This window comes from Alosa sapidissima, chromosome 24 (assembly GCF_018492685.1).
Source record: "Alosa sapidissima isolate fAloSap1 chromosome 24, fAloSap1.pri, whole genome shotgun sequence".
Lineage (NCBI taxonomy): Eukaryota > Metazoa > Chordata > Actinopteri > Clupeiformes > Clupeidae > Alosa > Alosa sapidissima.
Window position 1 is genome coordinate 16132053 of NC_055980.1, and position 25000 is coordinate 16157052.

The 25000-nt window shown below is 44.3% G+C and overlaps 1 protein-coding gene across 7 annotated transcripts in view; it reads left to right on the forward strand.

Annotated features, from left to right (window-relative positions):
• The first annotated feature begins 3426 nt into the window (after positions 1-3426).
• st6galnac (ST6 (alpha-N-acetyl-neuraminyl-2,3-beta-galactosyl-1,3)-N-acetylgalactosaminide alpha-2,6-sialyltransferase) overlaps positions 3427-25000 on the forward strand; it is a 33062-nt gene continuing 11488 nt past the window's right edge. Inside the window, exons 1-9 of one of the 7 annotated variants that reach the window (XM_042082030.1) lie at positions 3427-3590; positions 3896-3924; positions 5756-5837; positions 5967-6460; positions 8976-9192; positions 10276-10441; positions 11067-11241; positions 12096-12234; positions 15091-15194. In XM_042082030.1, the coding sequence (XP_041937964.1) occupies positions 6201-6460; positions 8976-9192; positions 10276-10441; positions 11067-11241; positions 12096-12234; positions 15091-15194 (1061 nt within the window). In that variant the 5' untranslated portion in view covers positions 3427-3590; positions 3896-3924; positions 5756-5837; positions 5967-6200. The remainder of the gene's footprint in view (positions 3591-3895; positions 3925-5755; positions 5838-5966; positions 6461-8975; positions 9193-10275; positions 10442-11066; positions 11242-12095; positions 12235-15090; positions 15195-25000) is intronic. The other 6 variants (XM_042082033.1, XM_042082031.1, XM_042082032.1 and 3 more) reach the window with 6 other exon arrangements.

Sequence of the window (25000 nt, forward strand, 5' to 3'; positions counted from 1 at the left end):
GGTCAGCTGTTAAAGTAAGCCCAAAAGACAACAGCTATTCAGATGTGTGTGTATGTGTGTATGTGCGTGTGTGCGTACAAACTGGCATCTTGTCAATGCACTGCACCTCCATTGTGTTGCCATCAACACACTGTAGTCTTCTCAATGATTAATGTGCCATGCACAAGTAAATTTGTTAACATAATATGATATTTAATTGGCAAGCCAATGCTGAGTGTTGAGCCTTGCCTCTTAACAATAACAAAAAAAAAACATTACAAACTTTCAAAATCTTTCGTTGTTTTTTGTTTTTCCTGAACCTCAGACGTACCATTTTCGAGTGGCTTCAGTTCATCAGATTTCCCTGATACCTTATTTTAAATCAAATAAATAATCAAAAGAACATTAAGGGACGTGATGCCACAGTTGTGTGGAAGGAGTGAGATATCAAGCACAGTGGTGCAGTATCTTGCGTGTGGATCTGACCCCAGATGTTTCTTAAGCAGTCGTCTCACGTCTGTGGTGGCTGTTCAGAGTAGCACCCAGGAGATGGATTCTCTATGCCTCTCTCTTCATGGTGGGGTCCAGGTGGTGGGAGAAGGCACCTGGGGGTGCTTTTTTCCCTCTCCTCTTTGAAGTTTGTTCTTCTCCCTCGTCTCTCTCTCTCTTTGATGTGGAGCACCAACGAGAGAATCCCTTAATTGGCATGACCAAACTCTTAATAGGAAGCGTACCTAGCAAGGTGCCCTCTAGTTGGGGGGCATAAGAAACCCACTGGGTGGTCGTCCTCCCCAACACCTACCCACATGGCAATGCACCCCTTTACGCCCATCTGACGCCTTCACCAAAATGCATGATGTCAAACGATAGGCGATGCTTTGTAGTGGAACCGTCGGTGGGCACAGCGGAGAAACACTCTGGAATGTTCCGGAGGCCTCTGCAGTCAGCTGCTCCAAGGTCCTCCTCTGCCACTGCTGGCGTCGTGTCGTCCGTAAGGAAAGTGGCGGTTGGCATTTCTGAAGCGCATGCCAGTCCCACTCGTGCCAATGACCTCTGCTTTGTGTCATTTATTGCCATAACCCCAAAGCCATGTCTTTCTTATTTAACCCCGAAACATTAGCATATTCTTTTGACTAATTGGAAGTTTGCTGTTTTATTGTTTTTGTTTGTTTTTTGTTTGTTTTTTTACTTATTGTTTTAATATAATCTGTATTTTTTATGTGTCCTTAATATTTGTAGCTCTTGCCTCAGTTGTAGGCTACTTGTTTTATGATGACTATAGTGAACGTTAACTGTGATGCTTTTGAAACTGTGAAATGAAAGATTATTTGAGATATTGCAAATATTGAAATGTCACTGCAGAGAAATTGAAAAAGTAAATTAAAATGTTTGTCTTTCATGTGTATGTTCCCTGTTATATTTTCTTACTTGTACGGCTCTTCAATGTGCTGCAGAAAGTTCCATACTCATAGGCCTATCCAACGTTAGGAGGTCTGTATGCTTATGATGCAAGGGGTTCTGTGCTTCTGAGACGATTCACGTCTGTCATGTCATTTAGCGAGAAGTGGTTTGCGAAAGTGAAAGTCAGCCATTACATTGTCATGCAACATCTGAAACTTTAAAGTTCTATTTGTGTGGCGAACTAGGCCTATTTTCTCAACGGAAGCAATGAAACGGTAACAAAATCATTTTTAAAATAGCCATTGTGTGAAGTTTCTTTTGTCGTTTTGGCAAGTAGCATCAGCCCATAATGACGGAGAGAAGTACCCTTGTTTCTAGGAAATGGTAAACTATGGCAAGCCATTTTAACATTTACCCGCTACGTTTGACTATCCGGAATTAACATCAACATTATGACTTTACATTTTTGTTTGGTGTGAAGATTAGGCTACAAAGCAAAATTCTTTGACACATTACTCTTTGACACAAAACCCTTCCCCCGTTCTCAGAAACGTCACTCAAGCCCTGTTGGGACTTACAGTAGGCCTATTTCCCGATAATAAGACAAAACAAACAAAAAAGTTCTTGTTTAAGAAATTAGTAAAGGTTACCTGTCAACTTTGTGGGGACAAGAAGAAGAATCTAAATTCAGTAAAAGTGCTGTTAAGGCTTTGCAGGCTGTCAGACAGAAAGCCAGAGTTTCTGGCTCATATAGTCTAAACTACCTCACCCCCCTCACAGTTTGAAATGTTTACTTTCTGTTCTTACTGTCATCATTGTATTCGTGTGTGTGTGTGTGTGCATGCGTGTGTGCATGCATGTGTGTGTGTGTGTGTGTACATGTGTATTTGTGTGTGTCCATCTGGTGGAACATATAATATATTATGTCTGACCCACTTTCGAAGCCTGTTCATTTTCTTTCTTCCTCTCTTTATCTATCTTTCTCACACACTTACACACATTTACACACACACACACTTCCCCACAGTGGGCCTGATGTGGATAGGACACTGTAGCCTATATGTGGCTCAGAGGTATTGAAAGGCATCTTTTTTCACATATTAATCTTAATCACATTGAGGAAATAAACTCATCTGGAAACACTAGATGTGTCCATTTCCATAGAAATTGTGCAAGAGTGTGCAAATGAGTGTGTGTGTGTATGTGTGTGTGTGTGTGTGTGTGTGTGCTCGTGCTCCCGTGTCTGTGTGTGCGCGTGTCTGTGTGTGATGAGGGAGTTTCTGACAGGGCTCTTGAGTCTGACATATCTGAGCAAGCAGAGGATACCCGGTAACATGCCGTTTCATGTCCACCATTAGTCGTGTTGTGTACACGTATGTGTGTGTATTTGTTTGTAAGAATGTGTGTGCATGCGCACGTGTGAATTTGCCTAGGCCTACAGGTCCCAGCATGCCGACCCTGTCATCAGCTGTTTCAGTTTGTCCTGTGTCGTTGTCATATGTAGGCAAGAGTTGCTGGCTTCTCTTTGTATAAATAATTTGCCATTTCTCTCTCTGCTGTTCACTTTTTTATGTACTCTTTCTCTCTTTTTTACTTCCTTTGCCCTCTCTATTTTCTCAAACTCATAACTGTTCTTCCATTTTTTTGTTCTAACTGTTTTTTTCCTCTCTCTCTCTCTCTGCATTTCCTTATCTTTTCCTCACTCATTTCACATGATCACCACACACTCCTGACTCTTTTTTTGTAAACCTCTGCCCCCCTACCTTTAACCCCCCTCCCCTCCCCTTTCCTTCCCCTCCTCCTCTTCCTCTTGTTATCTCTAACACCCTCCCCCCTCCTTGCCTTTCAGTGGACAACTGCAGAGAGAGAAGGGGCAGGGGAGGAGGGGGGGGGGACCATTGACCAATTGCTGGCAGCTGCTGGTCGTTTCTCCTCGTTGGTGCAGCCCCCATTTGAGCTTCTTGGTGAAGTGAAGTGGCACATTGGGAGAGAGAAAGAAAGAAAGAGAGAGAGAGAGAGAGAGAGAGAGAGAGAGAGAGAGAGAGAGGGAGGGAGGGAGGGAGAGAGAGAGAGAGAGAGAGCGAGAGCGAGAGCGAACACGGACGGGGGTTGCGTAGTTGAGAGACACCTCAGCTCAACTCGCCAGCTCTTTCTCTGACACACTGCTGCATGTAGTAAGAAGCCATAGCAAGGCTTCTCTCCAATACCCGGTAAGACAACAGTCTCGCCTTTTCCCCCTACTTATGTTCTTCCTGTTTTTTGTTTTGTTTTTTACTTTTTTCTTGACTTTTGTTCTGTTTCAAACCTCTTGCTGTCTAACAGACTTGGGTGTCTTCAGTTGTTCTGCGGGAAAGAGAGAGTGAGAGAAAGAAAGAGGGAAGAAAGAGAGGCTTACTTCACTTGGGGGCGTACTTCACATGTGTTCAGTTTGCTGTGTCTTGTGGATGATTTGGAATTGTTCTAGTTGTTTGTTTCTTAGCACCTGATTTTTTTTTTTTTACTGTTGACGCTCAAGGGTGAATCCAGCTCACGTGTCTACCAAAAGTAGGTATTCTACGGCTTTGTAGCTTATTTAACTCGGGAGAGCACCACACTCAAAACATGTTTTCATTGTCTAGACAAAACACAGGACTGCTGTTTGATCTCCTATGGCAGTTATATTATTGATTTTGTCTGTTTGTTTGTTGAGTTGTCTTCGTTCGCTCTTGCCACAGTCTTGTCCAGTTTCAAATACTGCTGTTCTTTACATTCACCGGATGTAGCATTTCACTGCTGTAGAATAACCAAAAAGGTGAAAGAGAAAGGAACATGTGCATTCAATTTGCCTACTTATTAGCTTGTAGAAGGACCAGGCACTGTTGGGCTTTCTGCTAAAGCTTTGAACCACCCTTGGGATGGTTAAAAATCATAGCCACCGCATGCAGCGCAGCCCCAGATCTTGTCCTCTCACAGTTATTGTGTGTGTGTGTGTGTGTGTGTGTGTGTGTGTGTGTGTGTGTGTGTTGTTGTTGTTGTTGTTGTTGTTGTTGACATGTGAGGATGTTTATGAGTAGGGGACTCAAGGAGAGGCCTCTGATGTGGAGCTGCTTGCTTGCGAGCGTGCGTGCGTTCTGTTGTTGCTATTGGAGCTGTTGTACTCGTGTGCCTCACTAATGTCACCAGTGTGCATTGGGGTCACAGAGCAGCAGTAGACAGAAAGAGTTCACACTTCTTGGGTTATCAAGATCTCTGTTTCCTGTCATCACTTACGGGGTCATTCCACCGAATCGGTGCCTAATTTGCGTCCCACAACATATAATCAGTTCTAAAGTTGCTTTAACAACAAATACATGTGTAATTTAAAAAACGTAATGTTACTATAGATCATATGCATCAATATAAGACCAAGTAAACCCAATAAAATACAAGTTCAAATGATTAAAATCACATAAATATATGCTATGGGTAAGGATTTTGGTTGATTTTGGCTTGTCCCACGCTATGTTTTTTTCTTTTTCAACAGCACTTCTCAGTTGTAAAATGTTGGTAAAATGATACAATTTTCACAGTTTTATATTGTCTTAAGTGTAATCTCATTGTTAAGCAATGCTTTTGACATAAATAGATATGTTTTCTTAGAAAACATAAGTCATTTATCATTGTCCCTTAATTTCATCTCAGTCCTGTTACTTTCACTAAAACCCCTTATAAAATAATGGTACAAACTAGAAGTGATATAATTTCAAGGAAGTGACATCATTTAGAATAAGCAGATTCCACAGTGTAAGAAAGGGTAACTTTCTCTCTTCTTAAATGTCCTATTTTTCATGTTTTATCAGGGTTGTGAGAGAGGGGCGAGCATACAACATCAGTCCTGTTACCATTTTTTAAAGTGTATATATAAACAATTATTTATCAATACTGATATTACCAATATCTAGAAGTAATAACCTTTCAGATTACATACCATGTGCCTCCCTAACCTTGACCTGTTAGCTAGAAAGGAGCAATTTAGCATGAAATCATCAGTCCTGTTACCATCAGTCCTGTTACTATCCTACAATATTCTATGTAATAAGTGAATGGTAAAAAATAAATGCATAGCTTGAGATGGCCCAACACAATTTCTTGTCATGTTCAGATGTGTTAATTAAATGGGCATTGGGCATATTTTTCACATTTTTAAAGTTGAAAAGGCACCGATTTTGTGGAATGACCCTACGACTCAGCATATTGTCTGCTGTACTGCTACCCGCAGTTGTTAGTCAAAATGTGTCAGTCTTACAACACTTCACACACCTTTGGCCTTCTCTGCCTAGATGCATCAGGATGACAAATCCACCTTTTGCCTCTTCTGTACTGTTTTTACTGTTTTTTTCAAATCCTTTCATTAAAGGGAACAGGAACCTGAACTGAGTTGGAATAAAGGGACCCTGGGCTTGCTGTGTGGAAGGATCCTTACAAGAGGTTTAATTAAAGTAGGATTACTGTGTGAGAGTGGTGGTTAGACATGGCAACATGGCAATATGAAGTTAGTCTCTCTCTCACTCACTCACTCACTCACTCACTCACTCACTCTCACTTTCTTTCTCTTCTCTCTTGTCCAGGAGGAGTGTGAAATGCAACGTGTACTGCGGACTAATTAAAGTCTTCCTGGTCCTGGACGACATCACTCCTCTCTCCTCCTCCTCCTCCTCCTTGTTTTATTCTGGGACAGCGTGCAAGTGAACAGCAAAACAACACATACACACACACACACACAGCTGCCAGGGAGGGGCCCTTTATAAACTCAGCCTCTCACCACAACTCAGCCTCCTACTGTTCTCCGCTGCTTGTCCTCCATGTCCTGGGCTAACCCTCGAAGGGCAGGGGCCCCTCTCGTAGCCACAGCTGCCATACACCACACCATCCTCAGCCCTCTACCGCTTACAGACCGGCACGCGGTGATGGAGTTGCCCGCTCGGCGACTGGTGCTGTTCTTCGTGGTAATCAGTGGATTTCTGGGTCTCTATGTGCTCTGCGTTAGCCTGCAGATTCAGGTGCCCTGGCACATGGTGACCGACAACTTCAGGGCCCTCTCCGACACCAAGGATGCCACTAGGTAAGCTCAGTCAGAGGAGTGGTGTAGCCTTTGTTCTGCCTGTTTTGTGATAAAGCACGTAGTCCAAGATATGGTAAAGCCTAGTCTACTGTACTGGTGCTGAATGAGGTACTGACTGTAGCCTTCTTGTGTGGCAAAAAAGATGACGTGGATAACGACTGGATATTTTAAATAAGTAAATTGATATGATGATTATCTTTAGTTAAGTGGTAGTGTTGTTTCGGGAAGCAGCAAAAGTTTTTGGAAAGTTCCTGCAAGTGAAAGGAATGAGGGTTTATTTGTATTCAAACGGCAGTCAGATTCACTTGAGAGAAAGTTCATGAAAAGTGCTGCGGTTCTTGGGCGAGCTACTCATTTACTTGTGGAGACGCGTGGCTTGTGGTCGTGTATAGACCCTTTCAACAAAAAAAACAAAAACAATGCTTGAACGTTCTATTTGGGCCCCAATCTACTTCCTCTGCATTAAGATAACATATGGAATGTTAAAGAGGAAGTCGTGTGGGGCCAACTATGATGCTGATAATGGAACTCTCTTGAAAGGGTCCATACGGTGAGCTCCAGTGCTGGAGGAGCCGGGCTTCGAGGCGAACTCATTACAAGGGGCCGTAAAAGTCGGTCTTCAGGTGGGGCATGAAAGTATCCCGAAAGTCCCCTTCGGTGATTTGAAAAGCTGCGACTCCCTGTGTGTGTGTGTGTGTGTGTGTGTGTGTGGGACACACAACAAATGAGCTGCATTCTATCTGATATTGGGGAACAATTTTTCGAGAAATAGGCTGCATATTCATGATCATCCAAAAAAAAACACATGGATGGAACCGGTAATGTGGTTGCCCAGCAACATTGTTCAAAAGGTTGACCCATGTATCATTACCACCTAGATGAGCCTCCTGGGAAGTCTTAAGTTGGTCATTTTGAAGGTCATTGTAATCGCTACTCTCTCTGCACCCGCCTGTCTGTAAGTGTAGGATTTAAAATACACGTCTGAACATTAAATAATACATTTAGATGGCTATTTATTAAAAAACATAATGTATAATACTTAAGCTTATTTGTTATTACAAAAATAATAAGTGGAGACCTATGCACTTTGTGTTGCATGAAAAATGTGCTATATTTTAATTTCAAATACTGTATAGGAGAGATGCTAAATTCCCTGTGTTATAGATGGGGGAGTTCACACAGCGAGCAATCTACAACCAAGCCTATTTACCATTTATATTATATTTTTATATATTTTTTTTATAGTTTATATTTTTCTTTGATGGAGAAATCTGGAACAAAGGTGTACTGCATGTGGTCTTGGCTTTTGCTTCTTCGTTGTTTGCATATCCAGTTGCTGCTACGCCTAGATGGGCAAATAAAGAACACGCAGTATGATTAATAGGGCTAACATAACATGATTAAACCTTTGATCATATTGGTGCCAACTAAATGGATGGGATGCAAGGTGCAACAGGATGGCACAGGTCAAACTCCGGGCAAACTGTTTGTTTATGATGACTGAGATAACAACAAAATCATTCAAGGGCATCCATTGATGATCATAGCCTCCTATGTCATTGTCAGAGATTTAAAATCACTGGAAGTGTGGAAACATGTTGACTCATTGTTCTTACACATCACCATTCTGGGGTGAGCATTTTTGGAATTTTGGCTTTTGAGGTCATCTCCTCATCAGTGTGTTCATTATTAGGTCTTTGGTAATTTTCTTTCTTTCATTAATTAATTTGTTCTTTCTTTCTTTCTCTCTTTCGTTCTGTCTGGTCTAGTAATCCCCAGAACTCTGTGAAATGCAGAATGAGAGAGATAAAAAAAATAACTTTTTATTAGCTTAAAAAATTATATAAATAAATATTAAATATTTTTTAACAAGGGTTGGTCATTGTAGAGCTGCCTTCATTTATTATATTTCTTTAACACTTGTTTTATTTTGAGAAATCTGGCGAGATGGGATGAGGGGCTTGTTAGTTGGTAACTTGACCCCTGTTGTCACAGTGGATACAGCCAGGTAACATATCACAAACACCAGAACTGCTTAAAAAATGCAGTTTTTGTTTTGTGTCTGACACTTAAGCAGGTGCCCAGGCCATTTGTTCCTGATACACAATTGTTTTTTTTTAATCGGTTGTGAAAGCTCGTCATCATAAGGAACACAGGCCAGTATTGTATCAGGGCCAAAGTATGCTTATCTTAAGGGTATTTTTGAGCACAGGCCAATATTCCTTTATGTCAATTGCTTCAGGGCCTTTGTGTGCTTATATTACTGGTATTCATTTTGGTGTGTTGTGGGCTGACCGGCTTTGAGGAAGATTGTTAAAGAAGTGCAAACTCTCCCGCGTCAATCAAGCCCCCCTCGGTGACCTCCCTAACATTTCACAGCAGCTTGCCACAGCATTAGGCCTACCTCCTATCCCTGATGGTTGAGCACTAGAAGTGAACTAACACTGTTTGTTGGAAAAAAATAAATTCACTCGTACACACAGCCAACTCATGCCATTTAAACATTTTGCTCCAGGTCTCTTGAGGTGTATGACGCCAGGAATAGCTTATTGGTGGACACTTCTGGGGCCACAACAACCCAAGGAAGTCCATTAGAGGTCACCAAAAGGCCAACTACTCATCCAAAGCGCCCCACCACTACCACTACCACCACCACCACCACCACTACGCCTCCCACCAAACCTGACTTCTTTGGAGACAGCTATGCGGCTGAAAACGCTTCCCTTCAAACAGTGAGTCTTTTTGTGCAACACTATGGCAACTGTCATAACTTCCTTGGTTAACGAACAATGAGTCTTTTATTTCACCATTTTGTGTCAACTTATTGTTGCCAATACAGAAAATGCTCTGCATACCTGTCAGGCAACTTCATAGAGGAAGCTGTCTACAAAACGGGTGGTTTTGCCTTTTTAAATAGATTTGAAGGTTAACGCCTCACTGTTGACTCTGATGTCTCAAGATGTGTCCTCTTCATGCCTTACCATTTCTGCTTCGACCCCTGACATCATTCAGCCACTTAGCTGCATGTGGCCCCTCCCTCGGCTGTGTCATGCCTATCTGGTGGCTCTCCATAGTTCAATAGGCTCTCCAAAGCAATGCCTTGAATTCTCCATGTCCCACGAAGGAGAACGGCCGGGGGAAAACCACAAGCCTCTTCCAGCCTCACTCTAGTTCTTCTAAATGACACAGCCATTTCAGACTGTGTGTGTGTGTGTTGTGTCAGGAAATTGAATCATGTCTCAGAGTCTCGCTGCACCCCACCCCAGTCCCTTGCCTTTCACCACAGAATAGGCCCCGTTTACACGAGTGAAAAAAGGGGAAAACATGTTGGGGCATTCTAATTTTCTAAATTTGCCTTTGTGCTGAATTCTTTAGCAGGCACAGACTGCTAGCCAAGGTATGCTGGTCCAGAGATGTTATTTCAACTTGCAGAACATTTTTTACTGAGGAAATTCTAAAAGAATCTTACACATCTTTGTTTTGCTTTGTTTACGGCTAAGGCTATTCTTTGTAAAATCCAACAATTTAACACAACAGAGTCTCTGAATGTCATCAAGACCAATCTCTTCCCCTCCCTTCACAGCAATGTGGACTATTCAAGGCCACCCTTATTTCCACCAAACATATCCCTAACAATTTCCTTGACAAGCCATCATAAATCTTCAGAATCCCACAGAATTGAAATGCTTCATGTTAATATCTGTTTATCCCCTCATATGAAATGCCTTATTTCCATATGTGGTCAGAATAAAAAAAATAAAAAACCCGCATCCAGAATCTAATGTGAGTTCCACAATTGTGTCCTTCCCCTCCAGAGCTGTCCAGACAGCATACGGACCAAAGTGCCACTCTCCAGCTTCGCCAAGAAGTTTCTGGAAACAATACCAGTGCTGCAGTGGGCCAAGTATGCCACAATGGCAGAGTACCAGCGTCTGAAGAACTACCCCGGAGCCCACGGATGGGGAGGACTACAGTTCCCCTGTAGGTCGCACAGCAGCGTAGTATTCTCTTCATCTTTCATTATAGACCCTTTCAACTGCATAAACAAACATGTCCGTTCACAAAGCATTTCCGGTGGCACAGAAAACAACATTGTGCTAATGGTAACTTGGGGGGGGGGGGGGGGGGGGGGGGGGGGGGGGGGGGGGATTGACCCCAGGGTCATGTTTGTTTATCAACGAAAAATACTGTCTCCACTGCTTATTTGATGTGTTTTAATGCAGAAAGAGACCCTGGGGTCCATTTTTTCGCCGGAGTTACACTTTAAAATCGACATTTTGGTTTTGAACACTTCAACCGGAAGCCCTCTAGGAACAGATTGAAAGGGTCTTTAATCATTCTGTGTGATTTCTAAGCTCTGTGAAAGCCTTAGACAGTGATTCTCCTGTATGGCAAATGCTAAAAGCACATCCATATCTATTAATACACCCACAAAGGTTTTAGTTGTATTTGTAACCTGTTTTGTTGGTCTGTTTTTTTTGCATATTGATAATTGATGTTAAGTTAATGGCATTCTAATTCCTTTGCACATGCTTATGTGTAATCCATTGCAAATATTTGTAGACACTGTCATGCTCTAACCCTGTGTGTGTGTGTGTGGAGCCAGTATTACAGTCCACTCTGTCTGTCCTGAACACCACTGCTAATCGAGTGCTGTTGGATGACTGGGATCAGAGGCCTAATCGCTCCCAGTGCATCCGCTGTGCGGTTGTGGGCAACGGAGGCATCCTCAAGGACTCCAAGAAGGGCTTGGAGATCGACCAGCATGACTATATATTCAGGTGTGTGTGTGTGTGTGTGTGTGTGTGTGTGTGTGTGTGTGTGCTTGTGTGTGTCAGTTTACCCTGTGGGTGTGTGTCTGTGTGTGTTTTGGGTGTAGATCTGTGTCTGTCTCTTCGTGTGTTTGGAAAGTGATAAGAATCTGTTAGCTATGGCGAGGTTCTCAAACAAAGTAAGGTTTTTTTTACATTTATCTAGGTTGCATTCTTCGCTTATCCTATCTCTTCTCATACTAACATCCATTTTACTTTGTTACCTTAATATCTCTAGACACAATGACTAATTCCATGCACACCATATTCTGGTTTTGTTTGAATTAAAGACAGTATTCCGATTGTGCCGATTGAGTCATGTAAACACCTTATTCCAGCTGCCATAAGTCGATTATGCTCACATTTTCAATACTAAAAAACGGAATCACACCCCTATCATATGCCTCTTTTAAACTGAATATTGTGACATGGAAACACATTAGTTGGAAAATGCCACTTTCGGAATATTACATTCCCTATGTGTATGTTCGTGCAAGGAATTTTGGTAGCTTGCTTTGATGCCCTGACACTTTGCAAACATAGCTAAAAGTGTGGCAAAAGGTTTGCACTTCTAGAGTGAAGACGAGGTAAATATATGTATTAAAACCTGAGCAGCTCTAATCTGGCCAAACATAATCTAATCTGGAAACGTAGATTAGATCAACCCAGTCATTGACTATCTTTTTGACTTTACTTGATTTGAATCCTTATCTATTTCTCTTAGAGATTAGATAATGTCACAGTTAGTTATCTTCATGTCTTAATTATGTGATTGATCGCATACTTTGTACAAATGTGTTCATGGACTTTTTTTGTTTAATCAGAACCAATGGGGCTGTGATTAAGGGCTTTGAACAGGACGTGGGCTCTCGGACATCCTTCTACACCTTCTCCACCAACACCATGCACAACTCTCTGCACAGGTACCAGGCGCAGGGCTACAACGGACCACCCCTCTCTGAGGTACACATACTGAGAAGAACCCTTCGTCTACCTCTCATTCCTTCAGTATGCATATACTGTATGTGGATCTACTTAAAGTATACTATATTTCTGTTGTATGCATACATGCTCTAGTCTATACCTATTCAGCATGCCTGGCCCGGTCTAGATAGACTACTCTGACTAAATGAATGCGGCTAAGAGCTACTAATGTTTTTTGTATTAGTAGTACCATATATTCACATAGCTGATTTCCACCAGAAACACCTGAAGCTTTGTATTAGGGGTGGGAATTGGCAAAAATGTATATATGATTGTGATATTTGGGCCATGATACAATATTATGATTCGTAACATATTGCTGTACAACAAATATTGCGATTTGATTATGAGATTTATTGCAATTCATTATTTACAAAAAAATAAGGAAAATAAGACTGTTCAACTAATTTCAAATGTCACATTTAATTCTTTGAACAACATTATCTTCTACACTTCAACTGAAGTGCGAAAACTTAGGAGGATAGTGCAAAAACTTGTCATGCCATGGTGCATGTCAAGGTCCTTACTATCCGCTTTTTGTTGAAAAGTGAAATACACACATTATAATTTTTCCAAGGCCCAAGTTTCATTTGACATTTCAGTTGGACTGCCTGAAGCTATTTGGAGCCAAGACCATCATAGGTTTTTTTTCAAAGACTTATCATTTAGCTATTGCTAAGCCCTGTCCATCGAACGCAGACTAGCCGATAACAGCAGCATGCAGACATCTTCAGCCATTTATTTGCCTCGTTCACGCAGCGGCCATGTGTAAACCAAAAGGAGGAGCCGGCAGGTAGGAACTAGCGGGCAGGCTCAGGACCACCTTCCATTTGTGCAGAACAGGAACAATAATGGCAGACAGGGGCAGAATAGACCGATGGCTGGGCAGACTCGGGCAGGGCACAAGCAGATGGAGACTGGACAGACTCAGAGGGGCAGGGGAAGAGACAGGAAAGACGACCGTGACCAGGACGGTTACTGGGATAATGACTGTTACCAGTCCCATCCCCATACCTATTATTGTTCCAGAGACGGGGACAGAGACGGACACAGTAACAGGGACAGTTGCGGGAACAGACGGGCTCGGACAAGACAGGGGAGACTGGCTCGGACAAGACACTCAGGAGTCAGACTCGCACACTCTCGGAAACATTGACAGACAAACACTCAGGAACTGGGGTAGATAGGGACAGGGCCGGACAGACAAAGACAGAGGTTGAGGGGTGCGACTCGGGCAGAGGCAGGGCCGGCTTGGGCGGCAGTCGGGAGACTGGGCTCCAGGAGCGGACTAGGCCGTGGGCACAGGAGCGGGCGCCTCAGGGCTGGGCATAGGAGCGGGCACTTCAGGGCTGGGCACAGGAGCGGTGGTGTTGGGCAACTGGACTGGCCGACGCTTGAAGCCATGTCTCCTTCTAGAGGGAGCCTTCTGAGGGACCTGGATAAGGGTGGGATTAGGGGACTGGAACTCAGCAGGCTGGAGTTCCGGACGTGGAGCGGCTGACTGGAAGCGAAGCAGACCCACCTTAAGCCCCTGGAGGAAGCCAGTCGATGCAGGAACAGGGTCAGGCTGGAAGCTAGCAGCCTCTCTGGAAGGAACAAGGAGGGACTGGAGACTTCTTCCCAGACCTGGAAGCTGGTCGGCCAGAGTAGCCTATCATATGCCTGCATTGAACAAATAGCATGCCAGCGCTCCAGATCGGTAGATTTGACAAGCTCCGAGTTGAGCTTTGCTGAGGGTGTACTCCGCCTTACTTAGCTCCTCTCTGCGATCAGAATCTGCTGGGTCCATGCTTGGTCGGTTTGTACTGTCAGGTTTAAGGCAGAAGGACCCAAGCGCAAGTCTCCAAGCAGAGTATTGCCTTATTGACTAACAAACTTACTAACAGAGAGACGAACTGATAGAGGAACAGGGGGGTAGAAATACACAGACTAATTAGCAGAAAGACAGAGGACTGGACGAGACCAACAAGACGATAACGGGGAACAGGTGAGGGCGGAAACAGAAAACTGACAAGAGGAAGTGCAGACCATATAAGGGGATGGGCGAAGACAAAGACACATGACAGACAGGTAAACACAAAGCGCATGAGACAGAACAATATACAGAATGGCCACCAGGGTGGCACAAAGGCAGTCAGTCCCTGCAGGATCCTGAAATCCTTGGACAAACGCACCAAAATTGTAATTTCCAGGGAAGCCAGGAGTCTCTGGGAGTAAATGGGGCAGTGGGATGGTCCGGACGCCAAGCTTCTGTATGATGATTGGAGGATCTGTCATAGTGGCAGGACTCTTTTTGATTGACAGCATATGTCGCGATCAGAGAGGAAGAGTTTCAAGTTCAGGGATGCCACTACTGCTACTACCACTACTTTGTATGAGTTTTAAGGCTCTTTTCAACTTCTTTACCTTCTTTGTTTGTAGCCTGTGAATTTGATTTGATAGGAGTTTTAACAGGTTTACTAAGTCACCATATTCAAATTTGTGCAGATGCGAGTACGCAAATTCTCTCTGCACGCGCCCACTCAGAGGAAACTGCTCCCCAAGCGAGGAAGAAAATGCTGGGAACGAAGAGTAATCTTTCGAAGTGAATGTGCTCACTCGAAGTTGATTTCTGCTCACTCGAAGTTGATTTCTGTTCCTGTAAGGTCTCCACTTGGGGGCGGGAACCAGGATCGGTACTGGCTCTGCTGCGATTGGTCGTTTCTGAAGAGCGAGATTTGATTGACTCTTGATTGATTCTACTTTCTTTATGCCCCTGATTTTTCTGTCTTTACGCCCCATTCACTTACTTTGTTTCACTTACTTTGTGTACTTTTCCTCTTCTCTTGTTCACAGGAGACACGCTATGTTTTTATCCCAGACCACAACAGGGACTACATCCTCATGAGGGCCTCAGCCCTGCACACCCCTATAGAAAGTGGACCAGAGCGCACCAAAACGTAAGTGGCACTCGGCACACATACACGTACACATACACACACACACCCATACATACATACATTAGTGATGCACCGATGTGAAAATTGTGGCCGATACCGATAACCGATATTAATTTTGCTGTTATGGCCGATACCGATATTTACCGATGTCGATATATCTGTATAGAAAACACATTCTTATGATAATCAAATAAAGAGCTATTTTCCAAAATGGAAATATTTTTTTAAATAATGTTTCAATAGCCTACCTTAGAACACCAGAGGATTACAATATAATAGAATATATCTGTATTATTTTATATCCTGATATAAAAAGAGAGAATACTGAATGTCTGATATTTATGACAGCACTTTATGCAGATTAGCCTATAGGTATGGCACACTATAGGCCTACTATTTATATTACAACTCTCCCTCTTTAATTCAGCTGTGTGGTTGAAGCCTGGAAATATTGTAAACAAAGTAGCATAGTTGGCTAGCTTATCATAGTCTACTGATTGGACTGTTCAGTTTCCCCATGTGTGTTTAAGTTTAAAGGTAATACTTGTTCTCCTTGGTACAGGCACTTTTGGGAAACATTGGTATTGAGATGATCAGTCAACTTGAAACCAAGAGTTTTAAACAAATATGTGCAGCATGCTAATGTTGCTAAGCAGATTTAATAGTAATTTAGCTAGTCGTCTTCTATGAGTTCTTGCTTTCACGATTGTAATGTTTTATTTGGGTTGCGTTGGCCGAGTCACGCGTGTCCATTGAGTGAGCGAGAGAGAGCAGGGCAAAGAGAGGGGTGTTGTAAAATGGTGTTGCGGCTCCTTTAAGAGAGCTCCGTGTGTGTGTGTGTGTGTGGGAAGCTGGGAAGGAGGGAGATAGAGTGAGGAAGTGTATGCATGCGACTCGAGCAGAGAGTGTGGAAGTTCAAGTTGGAGTCTGTACACAGTGTGAGCGGTGTTACTGTCCGAAATAAAACTCCATAAAGTTCAGCTCGTGTATTTTGCTCATCAGAAATGGGACCGTGACCCCGACGTTATTTTATCTTATAACATCGGCCCTCGAATAACGAATCCCCTGCGTTTCTGACTACGGTCTGAAACAAAGCAGGAAAGGTTAACAGGGGGTTTATACTGTTTGGTAAAGTCTACAATGAAAGCAACGTAGGCTACCGCCAAGTAAAGCGGGAGATGTGTGTTGTTTATGCGGCCGCGTAAGCTGCAAAGCACTGCTAGACACTAGAAAGGGTGTGTCGGTTCTGCCTTTTCACACCGCGACACAGGTTTGTGGATATGAGTGTTGCGATTTCAGTTTTGAATCGCATATTGTTACAGCCCTATTAAATTCCTATTACGACCATATAATTACATTCTGCCTGATACACAGTTATATTTAGCCTACCGCGAGAGATGTGCTAGGTGTGACATGACATGCAAGCCAGCCATCAACTTGACTGCAAGCAACGCGAGCAGCGCAATACAACGCAACTTTTTGAAATAACTTTTGTCAGATGCCCAGTGTCTTCTTTCTGTCAGTCTTGTTGCCCTGCTATTTTAAATAAGAAATATGATGGAATAGAAGGGCATATTTAACGGATTCATTGTAGACAGATAACACGCTTGGATCGCTACACACACGTCAAATACACAGGAATGATTATCGGCCTGTTCACATCGGCCCTATTTTGACATCGGACCGATACCGATGTGTAAAAAAATGACCATATCGGCCGATATTATATCGGCGGCCGATATATCGTGCATCACTAACATACATACATACATACACACTCACATGCATACCCACATATTCATACACATACACATACATACATACATACATACACACACACACACTCACACACACACATATATACATACACACACACACACACACACATACACACACATACATACACACACACATACTGTACAAACACTCACTGTCACGATCTGGCTCAAGACCATGGCAAATATGGAGACAACTCGAGGGGTTAGCGTTGATAAGGTAATAATTTATTTACAAAAACGGTCTTTACAAAAAAATGTTGGATTCTCTGATTGTTGCGTTGTGTTTTAGTTCTAATGTCTGTATTGAAGATGGTCAATAAAGCTTGACGGCGGGATCAGGATCGGCGATTAGATGATGCCAGTAGCCTTTGAGTAAGTCAAATTTGCTAACAAACTGAGTTGCCCCTACCTGATCTACACAATCCTCCATACGAGGAAGGGGGTATGCATCAGGTTTTGTAAGCAAATTGACCTTACGGTAATATGTGCAGAATCTGGGGCTCCCATCAGATTTTCCAACCAGCAGACAGGGCGACGCCCAACTAGAAGAAGAAGGCTGAGCAATGTTATTTTCAAGCATATAATTAACTTCATCCTCCATCACGCGTCTTTTTTCGTCAGATACCCTGTAAAAGCACTGTCGGATTGGCTGGGAATCGCCTACATCGATATCATGCTCGATGAGGTGTGTACGAGTTGGAACGTCACCAAACAAACACAAATACTCCCTAATTAAAGCTGAACAGATTGCTCCAGAGACAGATGCTCAAGCAAGTAATCCAGGCTAGACAATGTTTCAGAATTCCTGAGTCTACCCCGTAGCCTGGTCTCATCAGGTGCAGACACCCCATCGTCATCCTGCACAGCCTGACTGCTAGACACATACCCTCTCACTGTATCTGCCATCAGCACTGGGTTTGCTGTCTGCTGCTGAGCACTCCCTCCCCCTACAGATGACTGGGCCACGCGATTGTAATATGGCTTCAGAAGGTTAACGTGGCACAGCTGAGTTTTTTCTTCCGACGCCCTGGAGTCTGAAGCACATAAGTTAAATCAGAGGTTTGGCGAAGCACAGTAAAGGGTCCATGAAATTTAGCTTGGAACGGGGAACCAACAATAGGCAGCAGGGCTAAAACCTGGTCACCTGGAAAAAACTGACAGACTTCAGCCTTACGATCGTAGAGACGTTTCATTTTAACCTGGGAGGAGGACAGCTTCTCCTTAGCCATCTCAACAGCCGCAACCAGCCGACGCCGGAAACCGTTGACGTAATTCACCAGATTCTGTGGAGGTTCAGACACAGTTACAGAGTCACAAAGCACATCCAGGGGCCCACGCACATTATGCCCGAACACCAACTGATTAGGGCTAAAACCAGTGCTTTCTTGAACAACCTGTCTAGCCGCTAACAACAACCAAGGTAAGCCTTCCTCCCATTCCTGCTGAAGCTGAACACAATAGCTGCGCAACATCGCCTTCAAGGTCTGATGAAACCTCTCCAGGGCCCCTTGACTTTGTGCGTGATGCGCAGAAGCCTGGTTATGTTTCACTCGGAGCTGCTTCAACACCTGAGAAAACATGCGTGATGAAAAATTGGAGCCGCGATCACTCTGTATGATTTTTGGAATCCCAAAAATGGAAATAAATTGTATAAGTGCCTTAACCACTCACCTGGTAGAAATGACACGGAGTGGATACGCAGAAGGCTATCTAGTGCATTGACACATCATGGTTAACATGTACTTGCACCCCTACTTGGACAGAGGCAAGGGACCAACACAATCTATTATGAGATGTTCAAAAGGCTGGGCTAACACAGGAATAGGAGCGAGGGGAGCTGGCTTAATGACCTGATTAGGCTTCCCTGTAACCTGACATGTGTGACATGTTTTGATATACTTAGATACATCCCGCTTCAACTTTGGCCAAAAGAAATACCTGAGAATGTACTGATAAGTTTTCCTGACTATGTCCTAGTTGATCATGTGATGTACTCAGTACTTCTTGACGAAACTTACATGGTAACACAATCTGGAAAACAGGATCCCCCACAAAATTCTCTCCAAGCAGAGCCTATTTCCTCACCAACAGCTCACCTTGCAAAACATATCCCTTGACCGCACTCTTACCGTCAGCCGCCGACAGCACTTGATCAAACGGCTCACCAAGGGTAGAATCAGCACGCTGCTCTGCTGCTAATTCACTGCGTGAGACAGACATGAGACTCTGGCACAGACACAGCAAAATCCACATCCTCGTTAACACAATCCTGCTTTGGCTTTGAGTCAGCCTGCACACGACTCATAGCACGGGTAACTGCACAAGCTGTAAATACATCAGGAAAATTCTGTGAGTTAGCATCAAGCATGTTCAAAACGGGAGAAGCGGTTACAATGGGAGATGGTAACTCAGCCCAAACGCGACTTCCTGCCAAACAATTGCCTAAAAGGATATGCACCCCTTCGATAGGCAGTGCTGGTCGGACACCCATAGACACTTCACCCTGAAGAAAGCCACAGTCAAGTACAAACTTGTGTACAGGAACAGACAACACATTTAGACCCATGCCACGCATCAAAATCATGTCCCCTGTATCAGAACACTGAGAAAATGGCAACACAGAGCTTACAACAAATGAATCAAATGAGCCCGTATCTCGTAAAATTTTGACTGCTACCCTCGTATCACTTCCCACTAGTGACACGTAACCGTCAGACAGAAATGCTGAGAAGTCTGGCCGCTCACAGACACCATCAAAAACTTGCTCCTGCTGACAAGGTAAAACAGAGGGGAACACAGGCCGAACACAAGAAACATCAGCATCTAGAGTGTTAATACCAACTGTTAATACCAACTGTAGTTCCAACTGGAACAGCTAAGGCATTAGGTTTCACTTGTCCAAAAACATGATTCCTAGCAGATAACTTAACTAGGCACTCGGCTTTCCAATGTCCCCTACCCTTACAGTAGTTACATATTTTGCTTGAATCAAATGGTGGTGGACCTTTAGCAGCACTGTTGAAGTTACCCTGATGAGACTTCATACCTCCATCCCAACGCTTGAATTTATGGAAGCCATCACCATTACCATTGTGGGCTCTGTGCGCACGCTCACGATGTGTCAACACATACTCGTCAACGAGGGAGGCAGCCTCAGCAGCAGTCTTCACCTTGTGTTCATTCAAATAAGTTGCTATGTGACTTGGAACTGAGTTTTTAAATGGCTCCAAAACAATTAAGTCACACAGTGCGTTGTTAAATCCCTGGCGAATTCCATATGCGTCTGCCTACTCGTTTTCTCCCAAGTTCTAAATTTCAAACGATAGGCTTCAGGCACTAACTCAAATGCTTTTAACACCGCTGACTTAACAGATGCACAAACACGACTTTCAGCAACAGTGAGAGCAGAATATGCTTCCTGAGCTCTCCCAGTCAACATACACTGCAATAGCAACGTGCGCTCAGAATCGGACCAACGCCGGTCATCTGCTACACGCTCAAACAGAGTGAAAAAAGTACCTGGGTCACGTTCAGAAAACGGCGGAACTAAGCGCAAATTAGTTTGAACATCAAAAGTACGTGCTGAAGTATCACGTCCACCATTACCAAGCTGATACACACTGCGCTCCAGTTCTAGCCTTCTCACCTCTTGCTGTCTCATTTCAAGTTCCATTTCCAACAATTGTCTACGTTGCTCAAACGTTAAACTGGTGTTTTCTGCAGATGGATTCACAGGCACACTCGTAGCAGCAGCCTCTGACGCACCAGAGTCAGATTGCACTAACGTTTCAACTTTAAGGACTCCTGTTTCAAACAGCTTCAAAGTCAAAGTCAAAGTCAGCTTTATTGTCAATTTCTTCACATGTTCCAGACATACAAAGAGATCGAAATTACGTTTCTCACTATCCCACGGTGAAGACAAGACATATTTTACCAATTTAAGTCCACAGACAAACATAACATTTCAAGTAAACAAAAAGTAAATAAGTAAATAAGAGGGCACATATAATAATGAAAAAATAAGAGCAGCAAAATTTGGTTGAAATTGTGCATAGACAGTCAATAAAATACTAGTGCAAAGTCAGGCCAATAAAAGGCTTGGGTAGTTCTGTTTGACCTAAGTAAGAAAGAAAGTGGCATAGTGGTGCAAGTTATGTAAGAGCAGCAGAAGTGTTGTGTTTTCAGGACAACAACACCAAGTTGTAAAGTGTACAAGTGTGCAAGTGGAGTAGTGCAGGCGGCCATTGTGGGTCCAATGTCCAGGATGTTATGTAGCTGAGGGTGGAGGGGGGAGAGGAGGGAGAGAGTTCAGCATCCTTACAGCTTGGTGTATGAAGCTGTTGGTGAGTCTGGTAGTGCGGGAGCGCAGGCTTCTGTACCTCTTCCCAGAGGGCAGTAGATCAAACAGATTGTGAGCGGGGTGACTTGCATCACTCACAATTTTGGTCGCCTTGCGGGTGAGGTGGGTGGTGTAAATGTCCTTCAGGGAGGGGAGTGAAGCACCAATAATCCTTCCAGCTGTGTTCACTATGCGCTGCAGGGCTTTCCTGTTGTATTCAGTGCAGCTTCCGCCCCACACAGCGATACAGCTGGAGAGGATGCTCTCAATGGTGCCTCGGTAGAATGTGGTCATGATGGCTGGTGGAGCACTTGCTCGCCTGAGTTTCCGCAGGAAGTACAGGCGGCGCTGAGCTCTCTTCGCCAGTGATGCAGTGTTGGTGGTCCAGGAGAGGTCTTCACTGATGTGCACCCCCAGGAATTTGGTGCTGCTCGCTCTCTCCACCACAGCACCGTCGATGGTCAGTGGCAGGTGTTGGGTGTGACCTCTCCGGAAGTCAACAACAATCTCTTTGGTCTTGCTGACGTTCAGCAGGAGGTTGTTGTCCCTGCACCACGTGGTCAGATGGTCGACCTCCAACCTGTATTGAGTCTCGTCGCCCTTGGTGATGAGACCCACCAGAGTTGTGTCGTCAGCAAATTTCACTATGTGATTGTTGCTGTAGGTTGCAGTGCAGTCATGCGTCAGCAGGGTGAAGAGCAGCGGACTGAGCACGCAGCCTTGGGGGGCCCCTGTGCTCAGTGTGATGCTGCTTGAGGTATTGTTGCCAACACGTACTACTTGGGGCCTCTGACAGAGGAAGTCCAGTAGCCAGTTGCAGAGGTAAGTACTGAGTCCCAGTTTGTCAAGTTTGCAGATGAGTTGTTGTGGTATTATGGTGTTGAATGCAGAACTGAAGTCTATAAACAGCAATCTCACATATGAGTCTCTTTTTTCCAGGTGGGTGAGGGCTGGGTGGAGGGCAGAGCAGATTGCATCCTCTGTAGACCGCTTGGCTCGGTATGCAAACTGGAAGGGGTCCAGGGTGGGGGGGGAGAATGGCTTTGATATGTGACATGACAAGCCGCTCAAAGCACTTCATGATGATGGGTGTCAGTGCCACAGGGCGGTAGTCATTGAAGCAGGATGGAGCAGTTTTCTTCGGCACAGGTATGATGGTGGCAGCTTTGAAACATGATGGGACGATGGCTTGCTTCAGGGAAGTGTTAAAGATGTCTGTGAAGACATCCTTAAGCTCCCCTGCGCAGTCCTTCAGCGCACGACCTGGGATGTTGTCTGGACCTGTTGCCTTACGGGTGTTGATAGCAGCAAGTGTCCTCTTCACGCTGTCGGCAGAGAGGCACAGGGGCTGCTCATGTAGAGGGGGATGGGTCTTCTGTGGGCAGGTGCTGTTTTGTGCTTCAAAGCGAGCAAAGAAGCGGTTCAGGTTGTTGAGCAGAGGGATGTTGCTCTCACAGCTCTGTGGCGCGGGCTTGTAGTCCGTGAGGGCCTGAATGCCCTGCCATAGGCTTTGTGCCTTCCTGCTGTCTTTGAAGTGGGTGGTTATCTTGTGAGTGTATTCCTTTTTTGCTTCCTTGATGCCACGGGACAGGTTGGCTCTCGCTGTTTTCATGCCAGCTTTATCCCCAGCTCTGTAGGCTTTGTCTCTGGCCCTCAGCAGCCTGAGGACATCCCCCGTCAGCCATGGCTTCCAGTTAGCCCGAGTGATGTCTTTTGTGTGGGTCACATCATCGATGCACTTGGTGATGGAAGAGGTTACAGTGTCTGTATACTCCTCTATGTCTGTCCGGTTGTTGTAAGTGGCTGCCTGCTTAAACATTTCCCAGTCTGTTGTGTCAAAGCAGTCTTGAAGAGCATCGGAGGCTCCCTCAGGCCACACTTTTACCTGCTTACGAACCGGTTTGTTCGCTTTTACCCTTTGTCTGTATGCGGGCATTAGCATAACAGTGATATGGTCTGAAAGTCCAATGTGGGGTAGGGGGGTGGCTTTGTATGCTCCTTTGTGTGTAGTGTAGACCAGGTCCAGGATGTTATCTCCTCTTGTTGGAAAATCAACATGCTGGTGTAGCTTTGGAAGTACAGTTTTGAGATCAGCATGGTTAAAATCTCCAGTGAAGATGGTGAAACCGTCTGGGTGTGCCACTGACAGCCTGGTACAGTTCACTAAGAGCCGCGTTCTTATCGCTGTTGTTGTTGGTAGGCGGGATGTATACTGCGACTAGCAGAATCGCAGTAATTTCCCTTGGCAGGTAAAAAGGACGGCACTTTATGATCATAAACTCTGCCAGTGGTGAGCAGTGTTTGCATACTACTACAGTGTCCCGGCACCATTCGTCACGGATGTAAACACAGATTCCTCCTCCTCGTGATTTACCTCCCTTTACAATGGCCCTGTCTGCTCGATAGCATGCTAGCTGCTCCAGTTGTACAGCAGAGTCCGGAATGTTGTCATTTAACCAAGTCTCAGTGAAGATGAGCACACAGCAGTTACTTACTGTCCGGTTCGTTGATCTCAGCAGTCGTATGTGATCCATTTTGTTGTCCAGTGATCGTACATTTGCCAGGAGAATGGATGGTATGGGTCTCTTTTAAGATACGTTTCATGTTCTCTTTCATACGCTTATCACCGACATCAATTTCATAATGCGTTGCTAATTCAACTATTTCCTCACGTGAAAGCAACTCTAACAATGCCACAGACGGAGTTCTCAGAAACTCCTGCACAGATGCCATAATTAACGTCAACAAAAATATACAGACCTGCCTAAACTCGAAGACTAATACAAAACACGGAACACACGCTGAAATTAACGATAAAGGCCTAGCAAACCGACTGCAAATAAAGCTCCAATAGCTCGTCTACAGTCAAATATCACAGTCCTGTCCCTCTAACTACCTAACCAGAAAAAATAACTAACTTACCCGCTAGCACTTCAGGCGCTAACACCAAATACCGCAAGCCCGGTTGGCAACCAGCAATTGGCGACCCCCCCCTGCAGCCTCGGCTGTGCTCCCGAGTAATAACTCAAACCACCGATAACGCCACACTACAGCCACCCCTCAGGACTAACTCCAAAGGGAATTTGCCCCTACACCTGACAGGGACCAGACAGTGATAAAGAGGAACTGCACACAAGCCCTGGAACCCAGTTACAAACAGATAGGCCTATCGCCAAACAACTAGCAATACCAAATACTACACAATACCAGAACCAGATAATATAACAACCAGATAGTAGCCTTCCAGATAATATACAGACTAAGTATACCAGATAACAGTAACCAGATAACAATAACATTACAGAAAACTTTTACTTACCCTCTCGATAAAGTCTCCCCAAACAAACCAGCTACGCGTGTATACCCGAACAACGCTACAGCTGACCGGCTACTACTACGTGATGACGTCACGCGGCCTACTCATTCATAAATTTAGGAACCACCAGAGCCATAGAAAAACTATGACAAATGATCAAACAAACAGGCAGAGTTCTACTCTACGAGCCCCCACTTTGTCACGATCTGGCTCAAGACCATGGCAAATATGGAGACAACTCGAGGGGTTAGCGTTGATAAGATAATTTATTTACGTAAAAGGTCTTTACAAAAAAGAAAGTAACAAAACAAAAGCAGAAGACGCCTCAGCCAACACTTGGGCCTGCTGCAGTCAAGCCACCCACACAGCTCTC